Genomic DNA, 18024 nt, shown 5'->3' on the forward strand with positions numbered 1-18024 from the left:
TGTCCCACTGCCCCTTCAGTGTGGATTCATCTGCTATCTGAATCAAGAATCCTGACACCCACTTTGTAATGGTTTCTACTGAGCAACACGGGGATTAGGTCCCTGCTCTTCTCACATCGCAGGGTGATCAGAGGAAATCACTGAAATCTACCAATGACTCCTCCAAAGCGAGGACAGATAACAACTGCTAGATTGGTCTGCTAAGGATCCCTTTCTCCGTGGATGGGGTAAGGTCCTCCAGCAGTGTAGCTGGGTTAACCCAGCTCTTATTTCTTCAACAGAAGGATAAAAACTGAAAAGCCCCATTTACTATCCTGGATGCCAGACATTCTGAGCCCCAACATGTTCACCTACAAAATAAGATCCCTCTACCTTTTTTTGTTGTTGTCATTTTGAAATGTAATTATCTACTTTGTCTTACTTTGGTTAGGTTTTTTGAAACATGGTATCATGTAGCCCAGGGTAGCCTTGAACTCACAATGCAGCCAAGAATAACGCTGAACTCCTGAACTTCTGCTATCTCCATCTCCCCAGTGCTGGGATTACAGGAATATACCGCCACCCCTTGCAGTGCTAGCGACTGAGCCCAGAACCCTTCATGCATGCTTGGCAGACAGGCTGCCAACTAAGCTACATTCTCCCTCTGAGACCTTCCTTCCTCCTTCACATAGGGATAGAATCGACCTACAATGTACAGGGAAACCCCACTATCAATTCTAAAGTCCTATACAGGTATAAGAATTATATTTTTAAAACCTGCATGATGGCTGGTGTTGCAGTTAGCGTCTCAGCGCTAGGACAAAACACCCAACCAAAAGCAGCTGTGGGAGGAATGTATTTATGTGGCTTATAGTCTCCAGGGGAAGCTCCGTGACGGCAGAGAGAGCATGCAGGGGCAGAGGCTGGACGTCTCCTCTGCCACAGCAGGTGAACTACAGCAGGAGTGAGCTGGATTCTAACACAGAGGAGCTGGCTGTAATACCCACAAGCCCATCCCCGACAACACACCTCCTCCAGCAAGGCTTCACCTCCAAAACTGCCATCAGCTGGGGACCAAACATTCAAAACACATGAGTTTACAGGGTACACCTAATTCAAACCACCACAGTTAGACTTAGAATCACCAGGAGACACACATGTCTGTGATGGTGTTTCAGAGAGGTTTACCTGAGAAGGGACAACTCATCCTGAATGTGTGTGACACCCTTCTAGGGGCTGGGGTCCTGGACTAAATAGAAAGGTAAAAAGGAGAAATTGAGCTGAGCACCAGCATTTGACCACTTCCCGACTGCAGGGTCTCTGTGAACAGCTGCCTCATGCTCCTGCCACGGAGCCTTCTCTCCTGTGACGTACAATATGCTCAAGCCATACGCCAAACAAGCCCTTCCTCCCTCAAGATGCCTGTCAGGTATTTGCCCACAGTGATGACAAGAGTAACTAGTAAGTGATATACACAGTTAGCACACTTTCATAACTCACCCAAACCACCTTCTGTAACCAGGAGATCTCTGCGTGTCTCATTTGACTCTGGAAGATGCCAAGTCACGTTCTGAAACCCTGGCTTCAGACCTGAAATGTTGAGTGCTAAGTGCTGAGACGACCCTTCACCGCTTCCCATGCTTTCCAGGAGCATCCGGCAGGACGCAGTGCCATTGCCAGCCCTCCAGGTAAGAGCAATCTGGGTCACACCCATGAAGGCAACACGAAGATCAGACACTGGCCACGGCTCTATTTTAAACACACACAGTGGACATTAGTGAACAACATTAAGTCAGAGGTACAACAGTGTGACGCACTTATCATTTGTATCAGAGCCTGAAACATTTGCCTCATGTCACCGTGGGAACGTAGCATGATATAAAAAGAGAAGAAGGAATAAGGCTGAAAGCCGAAATTGTTTCGGATCTGTGCTAATGTGGAAGACAAACCTCACAAGGGATTTGAAATGCTTCTTTAAAACACCCCTGCTAACAGTGGTCTAAACAAAATGACTGTTTCCAAGTCTAAAGTCTTTGTTCAAAATAGTATAAATAATTCATCAGACATCTGCAATAATACAAATAATACCACATTTCAGGCAAGGGACCATCTCTGTATTCCAACCCCACAGAGATTTTCCGAAAGACTTAGCCTGGCTCTTCCATCACCTTGTTCGGGTGATGGTTCCTTAAGTTAAACCATTTTAGCTAACAATAATACTCCTCTCTTCACTTTGTATAACTTCTGCTGCTGTTACTGTTTGGCTGTTTGGGTTGGGGTTTCAGTTTTCTGGAGGCAGGGTCTCATTATGTACTCTTCGCTGGCCTAGAACTCGCTCTGTAGCCAAACTTAGAACAATCCTCCTGTCTCTGCTTCCCAAATATTGAGATGATAGCTGTGTACCACCAGGCCCGGCATCACTCCTTTCACTTTTTTATTTACGTGGCATATACCCCTGTGTGTGCCTTTGCGGCACCCCACGCACTCGCTGCGGCAGGGCGTGCTCACCAGTGGTGGCTGGCACAGAGAGTTGGGTTTTCCGCTCCATCACTCTTCCACCCACTCTTGGGTGAGCAGAGTCTCTTACTGCCCCCAGAGCTTGCTGTCTTTCAGGGAACTCCAGTGATCCATGGGCCTCTGCTCCCCTAGGGAAGTGCTGTTACAGGCATGTATAGCCACACCCAGCTGTTGAACGTGTGTTAGGGAGATTCAAACTCGGGCTGTCTCAGGCCCTCATGTCTGTGCAGGAAGTGCACCGAACCTCCGAGCCATCTCTCCAGCTATGCTTTCATTTTTGAGGAGACAAGAGCATGGAGATCCAGAGAGGCAGGATGACCTGTTCAAGAACACACTGCACGTGTGTGCCATGGGAAAGCCAGAACCACAGCTCCAGCTTTAAGCACACAATGGCACAGGCTGTGCTACAAATAGAGAAAACCCTGCCCAAAGGTCTGCAGAGGGCTGACTGCATCAACACTGGCTTGAACAGTTCTAAGGCTCCAAAATGAAGAAATCTGCTCTGCGACTTGACACCTCACAGAAACACGTCAGGGGTAAAGACTTATAAATCAGGTCACTTGAGTGGGGTGGCTGGTTCGCTGGATGAGGTTTGTTCTGTGTTACCTTCTTCTAGTGCTGGCGTGTTTACCCCAGGCCTCAAGACTCTACCACGGAGCTACACTCCCTGTCCTCTTATTGCATTATTTTTAAGGACTGTAACACCAACGCAGTGTTCAGCTTAATGACTGTGAGAAACTGTTAGGGATGGTAACATGGTGATGTGAAATTCCCTGGGTTCCAATTCCACCACCTGATGCCCAGTCCCTTGTGCGGATCTTGGAAGACACTTAAAAGTTCTCCACATCAGTTTTTCAGCTGCAGCCCTTGGGTTCTTTGAGGGTGGAATGACATGCTGTCTAATACATAGTGGCTATGTGATCTCCTCCAGCACAGCCTGTCCAGGGGGCTGAAGGTAGATAAGACATATCCCTCCCTTGTTAGAAGTCACCACGTCTGTTCACCTTGTCTCTTACCTGTTGTGACGTTTTTGTCCACAGGATTGCCCCAAGTCCTGTTGCTTATTCCTGGAGTAATGGAGAATGTGTAGGAAGTGCCTGGACGTAAGCCTGTGATGTTGTATGTCTTCTGACTTCCAGCATCAAACATCCACTCCTTTCCCACCTGATTCTTTACTCTATACACATTCTCCACAGCAGCTGAATCACTGCTTTTCCAGGTCAAGACCACATTGGTTGGGCTAATGGAAATAACTTCAATGTCAAAAACAGGATTGGGTTCTATTTAAATTTTTAAGAAAAAGAAAGAAAAAGAAGAAAAATTACATTTAAGTAATAAATATGAGTAAAACCTTTGGTATGTATCTAGTTTCCAGAAGTAAATTTCACAATTGGTTTCATTTCTCATTTTACCCTAAGAGTCCTAACAATAAAATAAACTCAAATACATATGTGCACATGCATGTATAAGTGTGTACCTGAAAGAGAAGAGCTCACTATGATTTTTTTGAAGTAGGTCTTATTCTAGCCCAGGCTGGCCTAGAACTCTGACAATCCTTCCTACCTCATCCTCCCAATGCCAAAACTGAAGGTATACACCACCCCAAGAAACAAAATTGACAGGAGTGGGTCATATCGGCTATGGCAACAACATCAGGCTAACTCTGGATGGAAGCTGACACAAAAAGAAACCTAAGAAGCAAATGAGTCGCCAGTATTCACATAAAGCCAGACAGACAAAGTGGCACATGAAACTGGAGTTTGTTTGCAGTGGCAATAGGCCCTGGTGTACCCATGCTCGCCCTCTCTCTCAAATAACTAAGTATTTTTTTTAAAGATTATAGTAGGGGCTAAAGATATGGCTTAGCAGTTAAGGCACATGCCTATGAAGTCAAATCAAATCCAAGAATTCAGGGCTGAAAAAATGGCTTAGTGGTTAAGGTAGTTGCCTGCAAAACTAAAAGACCCAGGTTCGATTCCCCAGGACCCACATAAGCCAGATGCACAAGGAGACACACACATCTGGAGTTCATTTGCAGTGGCTGAAGGCTCTGAGGTACCCTCTCTTTCTTTCTTTGTTTCTTTCTTTCTTTCCTTCTTTCTCTCTCTCTCTGTTTCTCTCAAATAAAGAAAAAAATTTTTTAATTATATATTTATTTCATAAAAAGAATGCAACAAAAGTATCATCTACCACAATCCAGTAGGTTTCATCCCAGGAATGTGGGGATGCTTCAACATAATGGAAATCGATACACATGATACATCATATAAATAGACTTAAGGACAGAGGTCACAAGATCATTTCAGAACATGCAAAAAAGGCCTTCAACGAAATACAGCATCCATTCATAATGAAAACACTGGAGAGACTTCTAGGAAGTAAGACCTCATATTTCAACACAATAAGCACTATATACAACAGACCCAAAGCCAATGCCACGGGGCTACAGAGATGGTTCAGCAGTTAAAGAAGCTTGCTTACAAGCCTGCCAGCCAGGGTTCAAGACCGAAATAAAGCCAGACACTCAAAATGGCGCATGCATCTGGAGTTCATTTGCAGTGGCAAAAGGCACTGGCATGCCCATTCTCGTTCTTATTCTCTCTGAAAATCATTGCATGTTCTCTCTCATTTGCAGATTCGAAAATGGAATGGTTTGATTTGCTTATAAGTTGTAGCAAGCATCAGCAGGACTGGCAAGGAAGTTAGAAAGAGGTTTGGAAAGAGGAAGAGCAGGGAGGGATGAGAGAAGAGGCTGTATGACAGGCAAGTGGAGGGACAGAACACAGGAATGGAAAGGTCTGAAAACAGTTGTGGGGAAGGGAGATATCCTAAACTAATGATGGCATGAATCAGTACCTTCCTATAGGTTAGTTAATTAAAGATATAACTCTTGGGGCCAGTAGTTAAAGACACTTGCTTGTGAGGGCTGGAGAAATGGCTTAGCAGTTAAGGTGCTTGCTGTAAAGCCAAAGGACGCAGGTTCGATTCCCCAGGACCCACGCTAGCCAGATGCACAAGGGGTATATGCATCTAGAGTTTGTTTGCAGTGGCTGGAGGCCGTAGCATGCCCATTCTCTTTCTTTCTCTCCCCCCCCCCCACTCTGTCTCTTTCTCTGTCAAATAAATAAAAACAGACATTTGCTTGCAAAACCTGACAGCCAGAGTTTGATTCCCCAGCACCCATGTAAAGACAGATGCACAAAATGGCACATAAATCTAGAGCTCATTTATGGAGATAGGCGGTCCAGGCATGCCCATTCATCTTGGGAGGCAGAGGTAGGAAGATAATCATGAGTTTGGAGCCACACTGAGACAACATAGAGAATTCCAGGTTAGCCTGAACTAGAATGAGACCCTACCTCAAAATACATTTTTTTAAAAAAAGAGTAGGGGATGGTTTGGGCAGAAGTACCCTGCTGGAGTAGAGAAAGCTTTACCCTACAACTCTAAGGCTCTTCCTGGTAAATCCCAGTACCAGAACTGGGTTACCCCTTACAGTGAGCTGTAGGTCAGGGAGACCCATGAGGCCCCCAAAGCAATGCAAGCCATTGCCAAAGCCCTTGGCTACCCACCGGAACTACACTTAAGACCCGATTTCTGAAGATTTCTCAGGTTGCAGCCATAAGACACTGAGAGATCAAGTTGAAACTGAGATGGAAGCAGCTCTCTGCTGTCTAGCTCTCGTGGTGCTAGACATTGCTATGTGAGCAGCTATGAGTCAACAACAAGGGGAACAAGCACAGGATCCTGCAAGCTGCAAAGTCCAGCAGGCAGGCACTGGGGCAACAGTGGCACCTAGGCTATGGGAGTGAGTAAGTACTGTCAGATTGGACATGAACTCCACTCAGTGAAGGGAATTGATACCTGGTACTGAGAACCAAGTCAGAAAGCTAGGGCTTGAATGATCACACGTGCCTCCACTGTTCGCTGGCTAAAAGGAGAGGTTATGCCCATCCAAAAGTCTCTAAATACAGTTAGCCCCTTTGATCCATGCTGCTCTCAGTCTTGCCTTGAGAATCTGTTTTTTACAAATACCAGTGAATACTGGGGAGACCCAAGACCCATCAGTATGATAAGAAAAGAAAGCCAACTTCCTAGCATGAGACTAGTCACCTCTTGCCACTGCAGATGAACTCCAGATACATGTACCACTTTGTGCATCTGACTATGCAAGGATAATGGGGTGTCCAACCTGGGCCATGAGGTTTTGCAAACAAGTACCTTTAACCACTGTGGTGGTTTGATTGTAAATGTTCCCCATAGCCTCAGGTATTTTTTATTAAGATTAAGCTTCTTGGGCTGAAGAGATGGCTTAATGGTTAAGACCTTGCCTGAGAAGCCTAAGGACCTAGGTTTGATTCCCCAGGACCCACGTAAAGCCAGATGCACAAAATGGTACATGCATTTGGAATTCATTTGCAGTGGCAAGAGGCTCTGACACACCTATTCTCTCTGTCTTCTCCCTATCTCTCTCTCTGCTTGCAAATATGTGATAAAGTAATTAATTTAAAACACATTAAGCTTCTTCCTTAGGTCTCCAGCAAGCAGGGCTCTGCTAGCAGAAGTGCGTCAGTGAGTGCGGATCTTCAGTCCAGCCCTAGCCTATGAGTTCACAGTCACCTTGTGCTTGTTGATGCTGGCTGTTCTCTTGCTGCTGTGGAGGCATGACGAAGTGAGCCAGCTATTTCTACCATGAGGAGGCTTCCCCTGCAATCTGCTGGCCTGAAATAAACATTTTCCTCTCATAAGCTGCTTCTAGTCAGGTGTTTCTCCTAGCAACAAGAAGGTAACTACAACTGCTGAGCAATCTCACCAGCCCCCAAGACCAGTCATCTCTATCACATCTGCCAGGGCCCAGGAAACATTAGAGGAAGTGGCAGGCTACATAAGAGTTCTGCTCTCATGGCTAGCTTGACAACCTCCTCCAGGGAGAAGGTGGCTGACAGTGAGGAGACGCAAAATCAAAGCAGAAAGTCAGCTAACACTAGGAGCTCGACACTAAAGGAAACTCACAACATGCCCTCCAAGGCTCAGGGAACACTGTGAAAGAAAACATGGAAAGAATGTCAGAGCCACAAGATGGGAAGACATACTGGGAGGCACTGCCCCAGCCCCACACAGAGAATGACTGGTGCACTCGTGACCCCACAGTGATTACTGATAGCCCCACAAAGAAAGCCCTTCAGTGGAATTGGGGAAGGGAAGAGGGGACATATGAGTATAGCCTGATGGGAATATGACTGATTTGCAGTATGCTCATATATTAAAGTACTCAATTTTAAAAGAAATTGAGTTCAAGCCAGGCACATGACAAAATGTCTTTAATCTCAGCATTCGCGAGGCTAAGGTAAACGGGTCACCTTGAGTTCGAGGCCAGCCTGGGTTAAAAAGTGAGTTTCAGGTCAGCCAGGGCTAGAGTGAGACTCTACTTCAAAACAAAACTTTGGGTTCAGACTCCACTCCTGCCTTCTCACGTGGCTCAGTTAGCTCTTTGACCTGGTCATGGGTTTCACGGTCTGTAAAACTGCAGGTGTACAGGATTCTTAACCAGCAAGCCATCATGATTCCTGACAGTAAAAGTACCCAATGTATGTATCCCAATTAAATTTAAGCTTGAGGAACAATGTCTGGAAACAGAATAAAATGCAGACGATAAGTCCCTTGTTCTCAAGGCACTTGTGGGTAAGCCACAAAGAGACACGGCTGTGAAGGTAACGTCATCTCAGCATGAGCCTGGACGGTGTTCCTCACCTGGCTCACATGAGATAGAAACATTTATCCACTTGATGGAAAAGAGCAGGAGAAGAAATAAAAGAAAGTAAAATGGGATGCACAGGAAATAAGCTTGCGGCTCACAATTCAACAGCCATTATTCATTCTAAGCTCCCTCTTCAAGGCATGAGCTTGCTCTTGAAAGTGACAAGTTGACAGGATTGTAGCACTTCTCACAGATCGTCACCGGGTGCTGCCGGTCACAATCCACAGCAATGACAGTGACCAGGATATCAACAACCCTGCACCAGCCTCAGCAGAGGAGGTAACGAGAACAGCAGCGCCCCTAACGACAAGTGGGTCGTGTCCCAGACATGGCGCCAGCTGGGCAAGTACTTTCTCTTGTATGCCTCTCAGCTGCAGGAGGAAGGCTTTAGTGCTATTTCCAACAAGAAGGAAGATACTAACAGCTCTCTTTTATTATTATTTATACAGAGATTTTGAGAAGTTGGAGAAACAGTCATAAGTTTCAACAGTTAAGAAACAAGGTTTTAAAATAATTTTTTCTAAATGTTTTTCCTACATGCATTAGAATGACCATGCAGTTTAGTCCTTCCTTCTGCTAATGTGATTCATCACATTGGCTTATTTGCATGAAACGACCTATCCTTGAGACACAATGAACAGTTTTCAGTTATTGAGCTGAGCTTGCTAATATTTTAATGAGGATTTGATACAAACCAAGCCTCCTTCCTAGAACTGATTTTGCTGTATTCCCTATGTTATAGACTATGGTTTTTTCTAAATGTTTTAGTTTCATTTTTTCCATTTTATGTATTTTGGAGGATTTTCAAGATAGGGTCTCACTCTAGCCCAGGCTTACCTGGAATTCACTATGTAGTTTCAGGGTGGCCTCAAACTCATGGCAATTCTCCTACCTCTGCCTCCCAAGAGCTGGGATTAAATGTGTGCACCACCATCCCTAGCTCCTTTTATTTTTTTTTTTAATATTGTACTTTTTAGACACTGTCTTTTTTAAATTTTATTTTATATTTTATTTTTATTTATATTGGACAGAGAAAGAGGCAAATAGAGAGAGAATGGCCGCACCAGGGCCTTCGGCCACTGCAAAAGAACTCCAGTGAATGCGCCACCTTGTGCATCTGGCTTATGTGGGTCCTGGAGAACCAAACATGGGTCCTTCAGCTTTGCAGACTAGCGCCATAACCACTAAGCCATCCCTCCAGCCCTTATAGTGTACTTATTTACTTGAGAAAGGAGAGAGAAATAGAGAGATAAGTAGACAAAGAGAAAGAGAAAATGGGTGCACCAGGGCCTCCAGCCACTGAAAACGAACTCCAGACACATGCACCACTTTGTGCATCTGGCTTTACGTGGGTATTGGGGAATCTCAGAGAATATTTTCTGTATATGGATTATATTTATCAATACTTACTGCATTATAAACAAGGAAACATTTTAACCATAAAGCACACAAGCATTTATCACACTAGCTATCAGAGTGGCAATGTCATCCTATATCATATGATATCTGAAAAGCTTTTGTACATTCATGTGAGGATAAGAAAAAAAAAAGGCCAAATAACAATTTACTATTGTTATGATAACACCTCACAAGTCCTTAAAAGAAACTATTCCAGTACTAAACTTGCAGAATCATTGACCTAATCCAGAGGTTGGAATTTTGTTCTGTAAAAACTAAAGAATAAATATTTCAGGCTTTACACGTCATACTGTTACATACTCTACAGGCAGGAAACAAGCAAATGAACTTGACTGTGTGCCAATAAAACTTTATCTATAAAAACATGCACTGGGGGCTGAGGAGGCTCAGCAGTTCACGGCTCTTGCTTGCAAAGCCTGCAGGCTCCAGTTCAATTCCCTAGCCAACCATATAAAGCGAGATGCAAAAAGTGACACAAGTATCTGGTGTTCCTTTGCAGTGGCCGAAGACCCCCCCACACACACACACACACAAATAAAAATGTGGCCAGGCATGGTAGTACATGCCTTTAATCCCAGCACTAGGGTGGCAGAGGTAGGTGGATCTCCATGAGTTCAAGAGCACCCTGAGACTTCAGTGAATCCCATGTTAGCCTGGGCTAGAGCAAGACCCAACCTCAAAAATAAAAAAATAAAAATAAAAAGACACACATTAGGCCAAATTTGGACCATAGACTAAGATGATCTATCTGCCTATTATGATTTATACAACAGAATGTGCAACAGGTATTAAAATTATAAAGCAAAACTACTTATACTGACATAAAATATTCGTAATAAACTGGTTGGTTGGGGAAAGATACTACTGTTCTACTTCATATATTTTATCACATATCACATATTTAAAATATATCTTAAAACTATAAAATACATTGTTTTCTGTTGCTGGTATATAGTGTATGCTATGAACATTTAGTACTGAAGTTATGACATTTTTAAATTAGGTAATTATGGCAGCTGAGAAGATGGCTCAACAGTTAAAGGTGCTTGCATACAAAGTCTGCCAGCCTGAGTTCAGTTTCACGCCACCTATGAAAGCTAGACTCAAAAAAATGGTGCAAGTGTCTGGTATTCACTTGCAGTGGAAAAAGGCCCTGGTATGGCCAGACACACACATGCATGCACATACATATACATGCCTGCATACCAATAACTTTTAAAATAAATAAAATTAGATACTCAAAAAAAATATTTGTGACCAGTATAAGTTACAGTTGTTTCCACAAGCACCATCGGTTAATGGAAGCACAGCCCACTTGCTTACCAGTTGTACTGTCAACTGCTTTGGATGGCCCTTCAGTGCCACCAAATCTTTCAGAATGGTCATTGGTTGCAATAGAAAAGCCATTCATGGAGGTGTTCTGCTTGCTGGTTGTATTTTGAAGTTTTCCAGCTCCACCCGGTGAGGTAGGAGTCAAAAGCGATGTTGAGCTGCTGCTGCCCGAAGGTAAGCCAGTTTCCACTGTGCCGACGGCATCCGTTCCCACGTTGGAGTTTTCAAGAGTGGCTGTGGGGTGACAGCAAAAGGTGAGAGGAAGAAAAGGTTGACCTCGAGACAGCCTACACACAAAGACACCTCCACTCCTCTCGAGCACCAGCTGCAACACAAGCCCCTCAGAAGCTGACAGTTCTGGCTGTAGAAAAATAACTTGGCCACCAGAGTGCAGACGCGCTGACAGTTGACAGTCATTCACGGGCAGTGGCAGGCTCCTTTTAGACAAGGGCTCAGACTCTTGATTCCGAACTTGGCAGTCACTGGCTACTATATCTCTATGCATTGATCAAGCCACCAGAGCCTCTGTTTATGGAGGTGCAGCAGAAGTAGCCCCATTTTTCCTTCATGACATAGCCCAGATTTTCAGCTGTATGTGTGACTATGGAGAAGAAAGCCTACATTTACCAGCCTCTCTTGCAGCTAAAGGGAAATGTACTACTAAGTTGAGCCAATAGACTGTGAGTATAAGTACTGTATGACTTTTTTTTTAAAACAAGGACTCGTGTAGCCCAGGCTGGCCTCAAACTTGCCATGTATCCCATACATACTAAACCCCAAGTGCTGGAATCACAGGCATAAGCTTTCACACCTGGTTTATGTAGTGGTAGGGATTAAACCCACGGCTTAATGCATCATGCTAGGCAAACACTATCAATTGAGGCACGTCCCATCCCCTGCATGGCTCCTGAGAAGTAAAGCCTTGGGACAGGGAAATGGCTCAGTAAATAGAGCACTTGCTGCCCAACTTCACTTTAAATCCCCCAACATGCATGCAAAAAGGCAGGCATGGCAGCAAACACCTGTAACTAAGCACTGAGTGGAGAAATTACAGGAATCAGAGGGGCTCACTGTTGGACCAGTTTAGCTGAAAAACAGTGTGCTTTGGGGTCATGAGAGAGCCTGTCTCCTCAAGGAAACAAGGAGGAAGAATAATGGGGAGGATACCTGATATACTCCAATGGACTATACACACATTCCCCCCCCCATCACAGGCACACAAATGTAGGGAGTGGACACCTGCATGTACACAAGCATACACCATACATACTACACACACCACACACTCTCTCACATGCACACAAACACAGGAAGTGGACACCTGCATGTACACAAGCGTAGACCATACATACTACACACTCTCTCACATGCACACAAACACAGGGAGTGGACACCTGCATGTACACAAGCATACACCATACATACTACACACACACCACACACTCTCTCACATGCATACAAACACAGGGAGTGGACACCTGCATGTACACAAGCATACACCATACATACTACACACACACCACACACTCTCACATGCATACAAACACAGGGAGTGGACACCTGCATGTACAAAGGCACACACCATACATACTACACACACCACACACTCTCTCACATGCACACAAACACAGGGAGTGGACACCTGCATGTACACAAGCATACAACATACATACTACACACACCACACACTCTCTCACATGCACACAAACACAGGGAGTGGACACCTGCATGTACACAAGCGTACACCATACATACTACACACACCACACACAGACTCACATGCATATACACATAGGGAGCAGATACCTGCATGTACACAAGCGTATACCATACACACTACACACAGAGCCATACACACTCATATGCATACAAACGTAGGAAGTGGACACTTGCATATACACAAGCAAATACCATACATACTACATACACACCAGGAAGAAGAAGAAATAGTAGGGGAGTAGAAGAACTTTGTGGGTGGAGTTGTCTCTTCGGTCCATGGATGTGGTGGCGACTGCAGCTTCCTGATCCTGGGGTAGCTCAGAACATCCCCCTGGATGCCAGGACAACAGCAGGGTCTTCCTGGTACCTCCTCTCCTACTTGTCACAGAGGGTGACTCACCAGATGTGTCAGGTCCAATTCTAGGGACTGGGCCCAAATCATATTCCTTTGCTGTCTTGGCTGGACTACACACTCCCCGACTCCAAACGCTTAAGTCCTGACTACCAATACCTCCAAAGTGATGGTACTTGTAGACAGAACTTATCAAGAAGTGAGTTCAAATGAAGCCACAAGAGTAACACCTCTCTCAGTGAGATCCATTCTGAAGACATGGGGAGGGAGACAGACACCTAAAGGAAGAGTAGTGCCTGCCTCAAATGATTGATTGATTGACTGACAGAGATAGATAGTGTGTGTGTGTGTGTGTGTGGTGTTCATTATGGCAGCCCCAGCAAACTGATATGCAAGTTCTTCTGGTGAATCTAAGCTCTCTATTCCCAGGAACAAGTTGTTTAGCCTTTAAATGGTTCATGGTTTTCACGTCCTGGCACTGAGTGCTGCTAACATTCCCCTCTCTGGGGTAGAGTCTCCACATAAAGCCATCTTTTGCACCAACAGCTCAAGGTTGCAACACATACACACACATGCACACAGAAAACACAGTTTTTTCAAGGGATGAGGTAGGCCTTCCTGCATCTCCAGACTGCTCCAAACTCCTAAGCACCTGATTCAGCCTCCCAAGTAGGAACTTCAGACACACACCTGGGTACTGCAGTTTAGAAAATGTACAACTTTTATAGTCATAGTTGCACAATCGATTGAATTTCTCCTTTTTTATGTTTCTAATCTCTGTGATTTTTTTTATATTTGCCTTAATGTTTCCTGTGTCCATTAGGGGGCAGCAGTGCACAGCACAAGAACGCAGACAAGGTACTCACCTGCACCTGCGCAGAGGACCTGTAACAGAAAAAGAAAAGGGAAGTCAGCAGATTCATTCAGCCATGGAAAATGCAAATCAAGAATGCTGCAGTTGAGGATTTAATAATGAAGGTAGGGGTTAAGAAGTACATTAAGGAAAGGCCTGCTGGCCAGGGTGAGTAAGGGTGTCTTGGAACATTAACTACGGGGCCTCAGAGAAAGCACAGGTCCATTACAAACAAAGGATGAACTGGGTTTGAAGGAGGCCCAAGGACTGCTGGCTACCAGTGTTTCCCCTCAGGAGCCCACAGAGCAGCTCCCAGGCCAGCGCTCCCTCCTGCCCACGCATGCTGAACCGCATGGTCAAGATTGTCAGAGCCAGAACAAAGGGAACCGGGGATCAGCCCCCCTTCCTCTCAGCCAAGTTCAGAGCCCAACTGTGGGGTGCAAGCCAGGTGCAGCCGAAGAAATCCACAGGGCTTAGGATGTTCATTATACAAAAATTCACCTTCTATCAGTCGAGGGCTGTAAATTTTTAATCATATGGCAAGCCGCTTTGGGAAGGATGCTTATTCAAATAAGAAGCCTTAAAGATGTGGTGCTAATCTGTAATCTCTGGATGAGCAAAGGTCCCTCAATGACACTTAGCATCCATAGATACTTGACTACATTTTGAAAGCCTAAGGCAATTCCAGGTTATATATTCTGCTGTTTTATAAACACACGTCTTTGGTAAGTGGAATTTTCTAAGGGGAAAAAAACATGTCCTTCAACTTCTCATCACACTTAGAATAAAATCCCACCTTTAAACCACAGCCCACCGGGTCCCCTGGTCTCAGTGCACCCTGCATTCTTGAAACTGGATTTCCTCCTACAGCCTGCATGCAGGTATGCCCGCCTCCAAAAGTGCTCAGACCCAAACGGCCTGCCTGCCTTCCCTCCCACCATCTTTCCCTCCCTTCACTCCCAGGGCCTTACTAACACAGTACTGCATCAGCAAGTTCTCCTCTAACCAAGCATGGAGGTTCACACCCTTCATTCTCCATCCCACACCACACACCTCCTTCATGAGAGTAGAGACAAGGCGCACACAGTAGGCACTCAGGGAACGCCACTGAAAGGAACAGAAGAGCCAGTGAAGAAGAAGCGTTCGCAAGCCCCACACACTTTCCTCTCCCTCATCTGCTCAGGCCTAAACTTTCTCAGCAACTCTTCGTGTTCCAGCCTCTGCCCTTCAACCTGGGCAAAGCACCCATCCATGCAGTCTACGAGGATCTCCGAGGGAGGGGGACCAAGAGGGGCCGGTGGCTAAGCAAGCCGCACAAGGATGCATGCAGCGCAGGGAGCGAGTGTATTTAGCCCAGTAGTTGAACAAATGTTGCGCAGCAAAAACCTCGATACTCTGGGATGGCAAGTCCTGGCCCCTGCCAATGGTGTATCTCTTCTTGGTGCCCATGGGTTACCTCCTCTGCTGGCAACCAGTCACCCAAGTACCACCTGAAACCACTCAAGGCCTGTTTCCTGTCCTCAAGCTATCTACAGGAAAGTAAGGGAAATCAGACATCTAAAAAATAAGGTATTCAAGGTAGAAAGCACCAATAAATAACCCATGTAACAGGCAAGCCTGGGAAGCCTACAAGAGCCCCACCCCAGAAGTGGAGGCGAGTGGTACCCCTGGGCTGGGCACCATCTAGCAGGGAAAGCCGAGCCGAAGTATGCAAAAGCAGCATGCTTCCTGATCTGTGTCCCCTTAAGTCACAGGCCCATCAGAGAGCTCTGAGTTTCAGAGGGGAAAGCGCAAGGACCACATCTTGGAGAAGAGAGTGAGATTAAAGTCACAGTTTGAAGTGTGCATACTTGGTGTGTTTAACCCAATACATGCACAGCGCTGGCTGCTGGGCTCTGTTCAGAGCATTCTCGAGTAGTAATGCAATCCTGGAAGGAGCGATTAGTGACAGGTCAGCTGAGGGTCTGGGTGGGAACCCTGGTGCGCAGACAACCGCGCTGCAACAGAACGTCCATTAGCCATGCCACCTCCCAAGTGGGGAGAAATATACTGGGGCTTAGGGAGACTTCAAAAATAATTTCAAAGTATTATCAGCTTGTTCTTTTCCAAAATCCACCCCCCCCAAAAAAAAAAAAAAACACAGCAAGCAAAGTGAGAGTGCTCAGTACTCATCCCAACATGGCAACCTGGATCTCTTTAAGGCCCATCATGAAGGAGTGACCCTGCGGAAAACATGCGGTGTCGTGTCTTTGATGGCCTCCTCCTCTCCTGGCTTCTCTCTCCACCCTTTTATCTTCATCCTCACTTGCCTGCAGCTAACATACAGATAACATGCCAGCACCTTCCTCTGAACCCAGAGGACCTTAGGAACTCAGCCTAGGAGAAGGGGACCTAAGAGTCTGCAAGGGGGTTCCTTAGAGAAGAGCTTTCTCACTGTATTAAAGAGGTGGGCGGGGGGGGGGGTGTAATACTGTGCTGCCCCAGTGGATTTCCTGGGACCTGTCCCTAATGCCTGGAGCTGCTGCGGCCACTCTGAAAAGATACCCCTCTGCTGAGACGGCTATGGGGAAGAAGAGCTAAACCCAGATCCCTGAACTCCTGAATCAAGCAACAGACTTGCCTGAGGAGCGCGAAATCCCTTTCCTGGTTACACGCCTTTCTATTGTCTGTTATTTATAACAGTTATAGTAGCTAACACAAGAATAGCAAAGTGAACAACGGCCCTCACTGGCACAGATGAAGAACTCTGGGCCAGTGATTCCTCTGCAGGCTCCCAGAGCTGCTCAGTGAGAGGCAAAGCCAGGATCCCGGGCCAGGCCAGTCAGGCCTTCTGCCTCTTCCACTGACCACAGATTTTCAAAGAAGACACCTACGAACAACACCTGCAAGATACCTGGCCAGGTCAGCTCCTCATAGATACTTTTTAAAAGAACACCATCCTCAGAAAGCTGTCTGTCCAAAATGAGGTAGAGGCACAGCTGTGCCTGGGGGTGAGAGGGAGACCAGTGTCCCAAGCTCACACACTGCTCACTGAAGTCAAATGCACAAGAGGGATTCCTGGGGACGACTTCCATATAGTGACTGCTAAATGTGACAGGGAGAGGACTCTGTGCGGCTCCTGCCACTCCTGAAGGAGAAGGACTCATCAGACATCAGCTCTCCTGTAACGTGACCATCCTTTCTGCACTGGTGGCCAACACCACAGGTGGCGATCCTCCACAGGGAAGCAGCAGACATTGTGCAGTCTCCTTCGGAGTCCTCAGACAGCCCTGGACAATGGGAACAGTCCTCATTCTACAGATGGGGCCCCTGCACTCAGACCACTCAGACACTGCCAGTGTGCCCCAGGGACAAGGAGGCAGCTGGGCAGCTGGAAAGAGCCGCTGTGGGCTGGAAGCAAGGCCACGTCTTTCCACTCCCTGCTGCCCACAGGCAGAACTCGAAGCTGATCAGGTAGGCAGACAAGCCTCCAGGCAGGGCCATGTCAGGCTCCCAGGCCGGTGCCCTTCTCCCTCTACTTCTCCCGCATTTTCCTTTGTGACAGAACCATCAGAGGGTTGGACAGGAGCCCAACTTACAGCTTAAATTTCTGGGGACACTGTAGTCACAGCCTCTGATCCAGAGAAGGTGCTGGCATAATAGACTAGAGTTGTTACAGCAGCACTATTTACAACAGCCAAAGTCGGGACAGGCCCAAGAATGTGGCACATAAATATTGCTGGACCACAAGGAGACTCGGAGCAGTGACTCCTGCTACAGTGTGGGTGAGTCTGCTGAAGGAAAGAGCCAGGCATGGGGGCGACTCTGGTGAAACAGCCACCCAGGAGGCTGAGCTGAGCAAAGGCCAGGGCTTAGCGGGGTCCAGGCAGAAGGAAAGGAGAAGTGACTACAAGTAAGCTCGGCCTAGGGGTTTCCTCACGGGTAATTCTAGGTGCTGGGAACTTTCCACATGTAGGTAACAGTTGCCCAACACTGTACTTGTACTACATGCTGGATTGCACTTTCAAATGGTTTCCTTTTTTCTGTAAATTTTACCTCAATTTAAAAAAAGAAGACAGCATATAGGTAACTGTACTGGCATGCTCAGCTCCCCTT

General features: G+C 46.2%; 1 protein-coding gene across 1 annotated transcript in view; it reads right to left on the bottom strand.

Moving 5' to 3' along the window:
• Ptprj (protein tyrosine phosphatase receptor type J) overlaps positions 1 to 18024 on the bottom strand; it is a 197953-nt gene that overhangs the window by 55921 nt on the left and 124008 nt on the right. The window contains exons 2-5 of the mRNA XM_045148440.1: positions 13943 to 13961; positions 10997 to 11239; positions 3513 to 3776; positions 1480 to 1728 (exon numbers count right to left, since the gene is read on the bottom strand). Coding sequence (XP_045004375.1) covers positions 1480 to 1728; positions 3513 to 3776; positions 10997 to 11084 — 601 coding nt within the window. The 5' untranslated portion in view covers positions 11085 to 11239; positions 13943 to 13961. The remainder of the gene's footprint in view (positions 1 to 1479; positions 1729 to 3512; positions 3777 to 10996; positions 11240 to 13942; positions 13962 to 18024) is intronic.

The sequence above is a fragment of the Jaculus jaculus genome, chromosome 1 (genome assembly GCF_020740685.1).
Source record: "Jaculus jaculus isolate mJacJac1 chromosome 1, mJacJac1.mat.Y.cur, whole genome shotgun sequence".
Lineage (NCBI taxonomy): Eukaryota > Metazoa > Chordata > Mammalia > Rodentia > Dipodidae > Jaculus > Jaculus jaculus.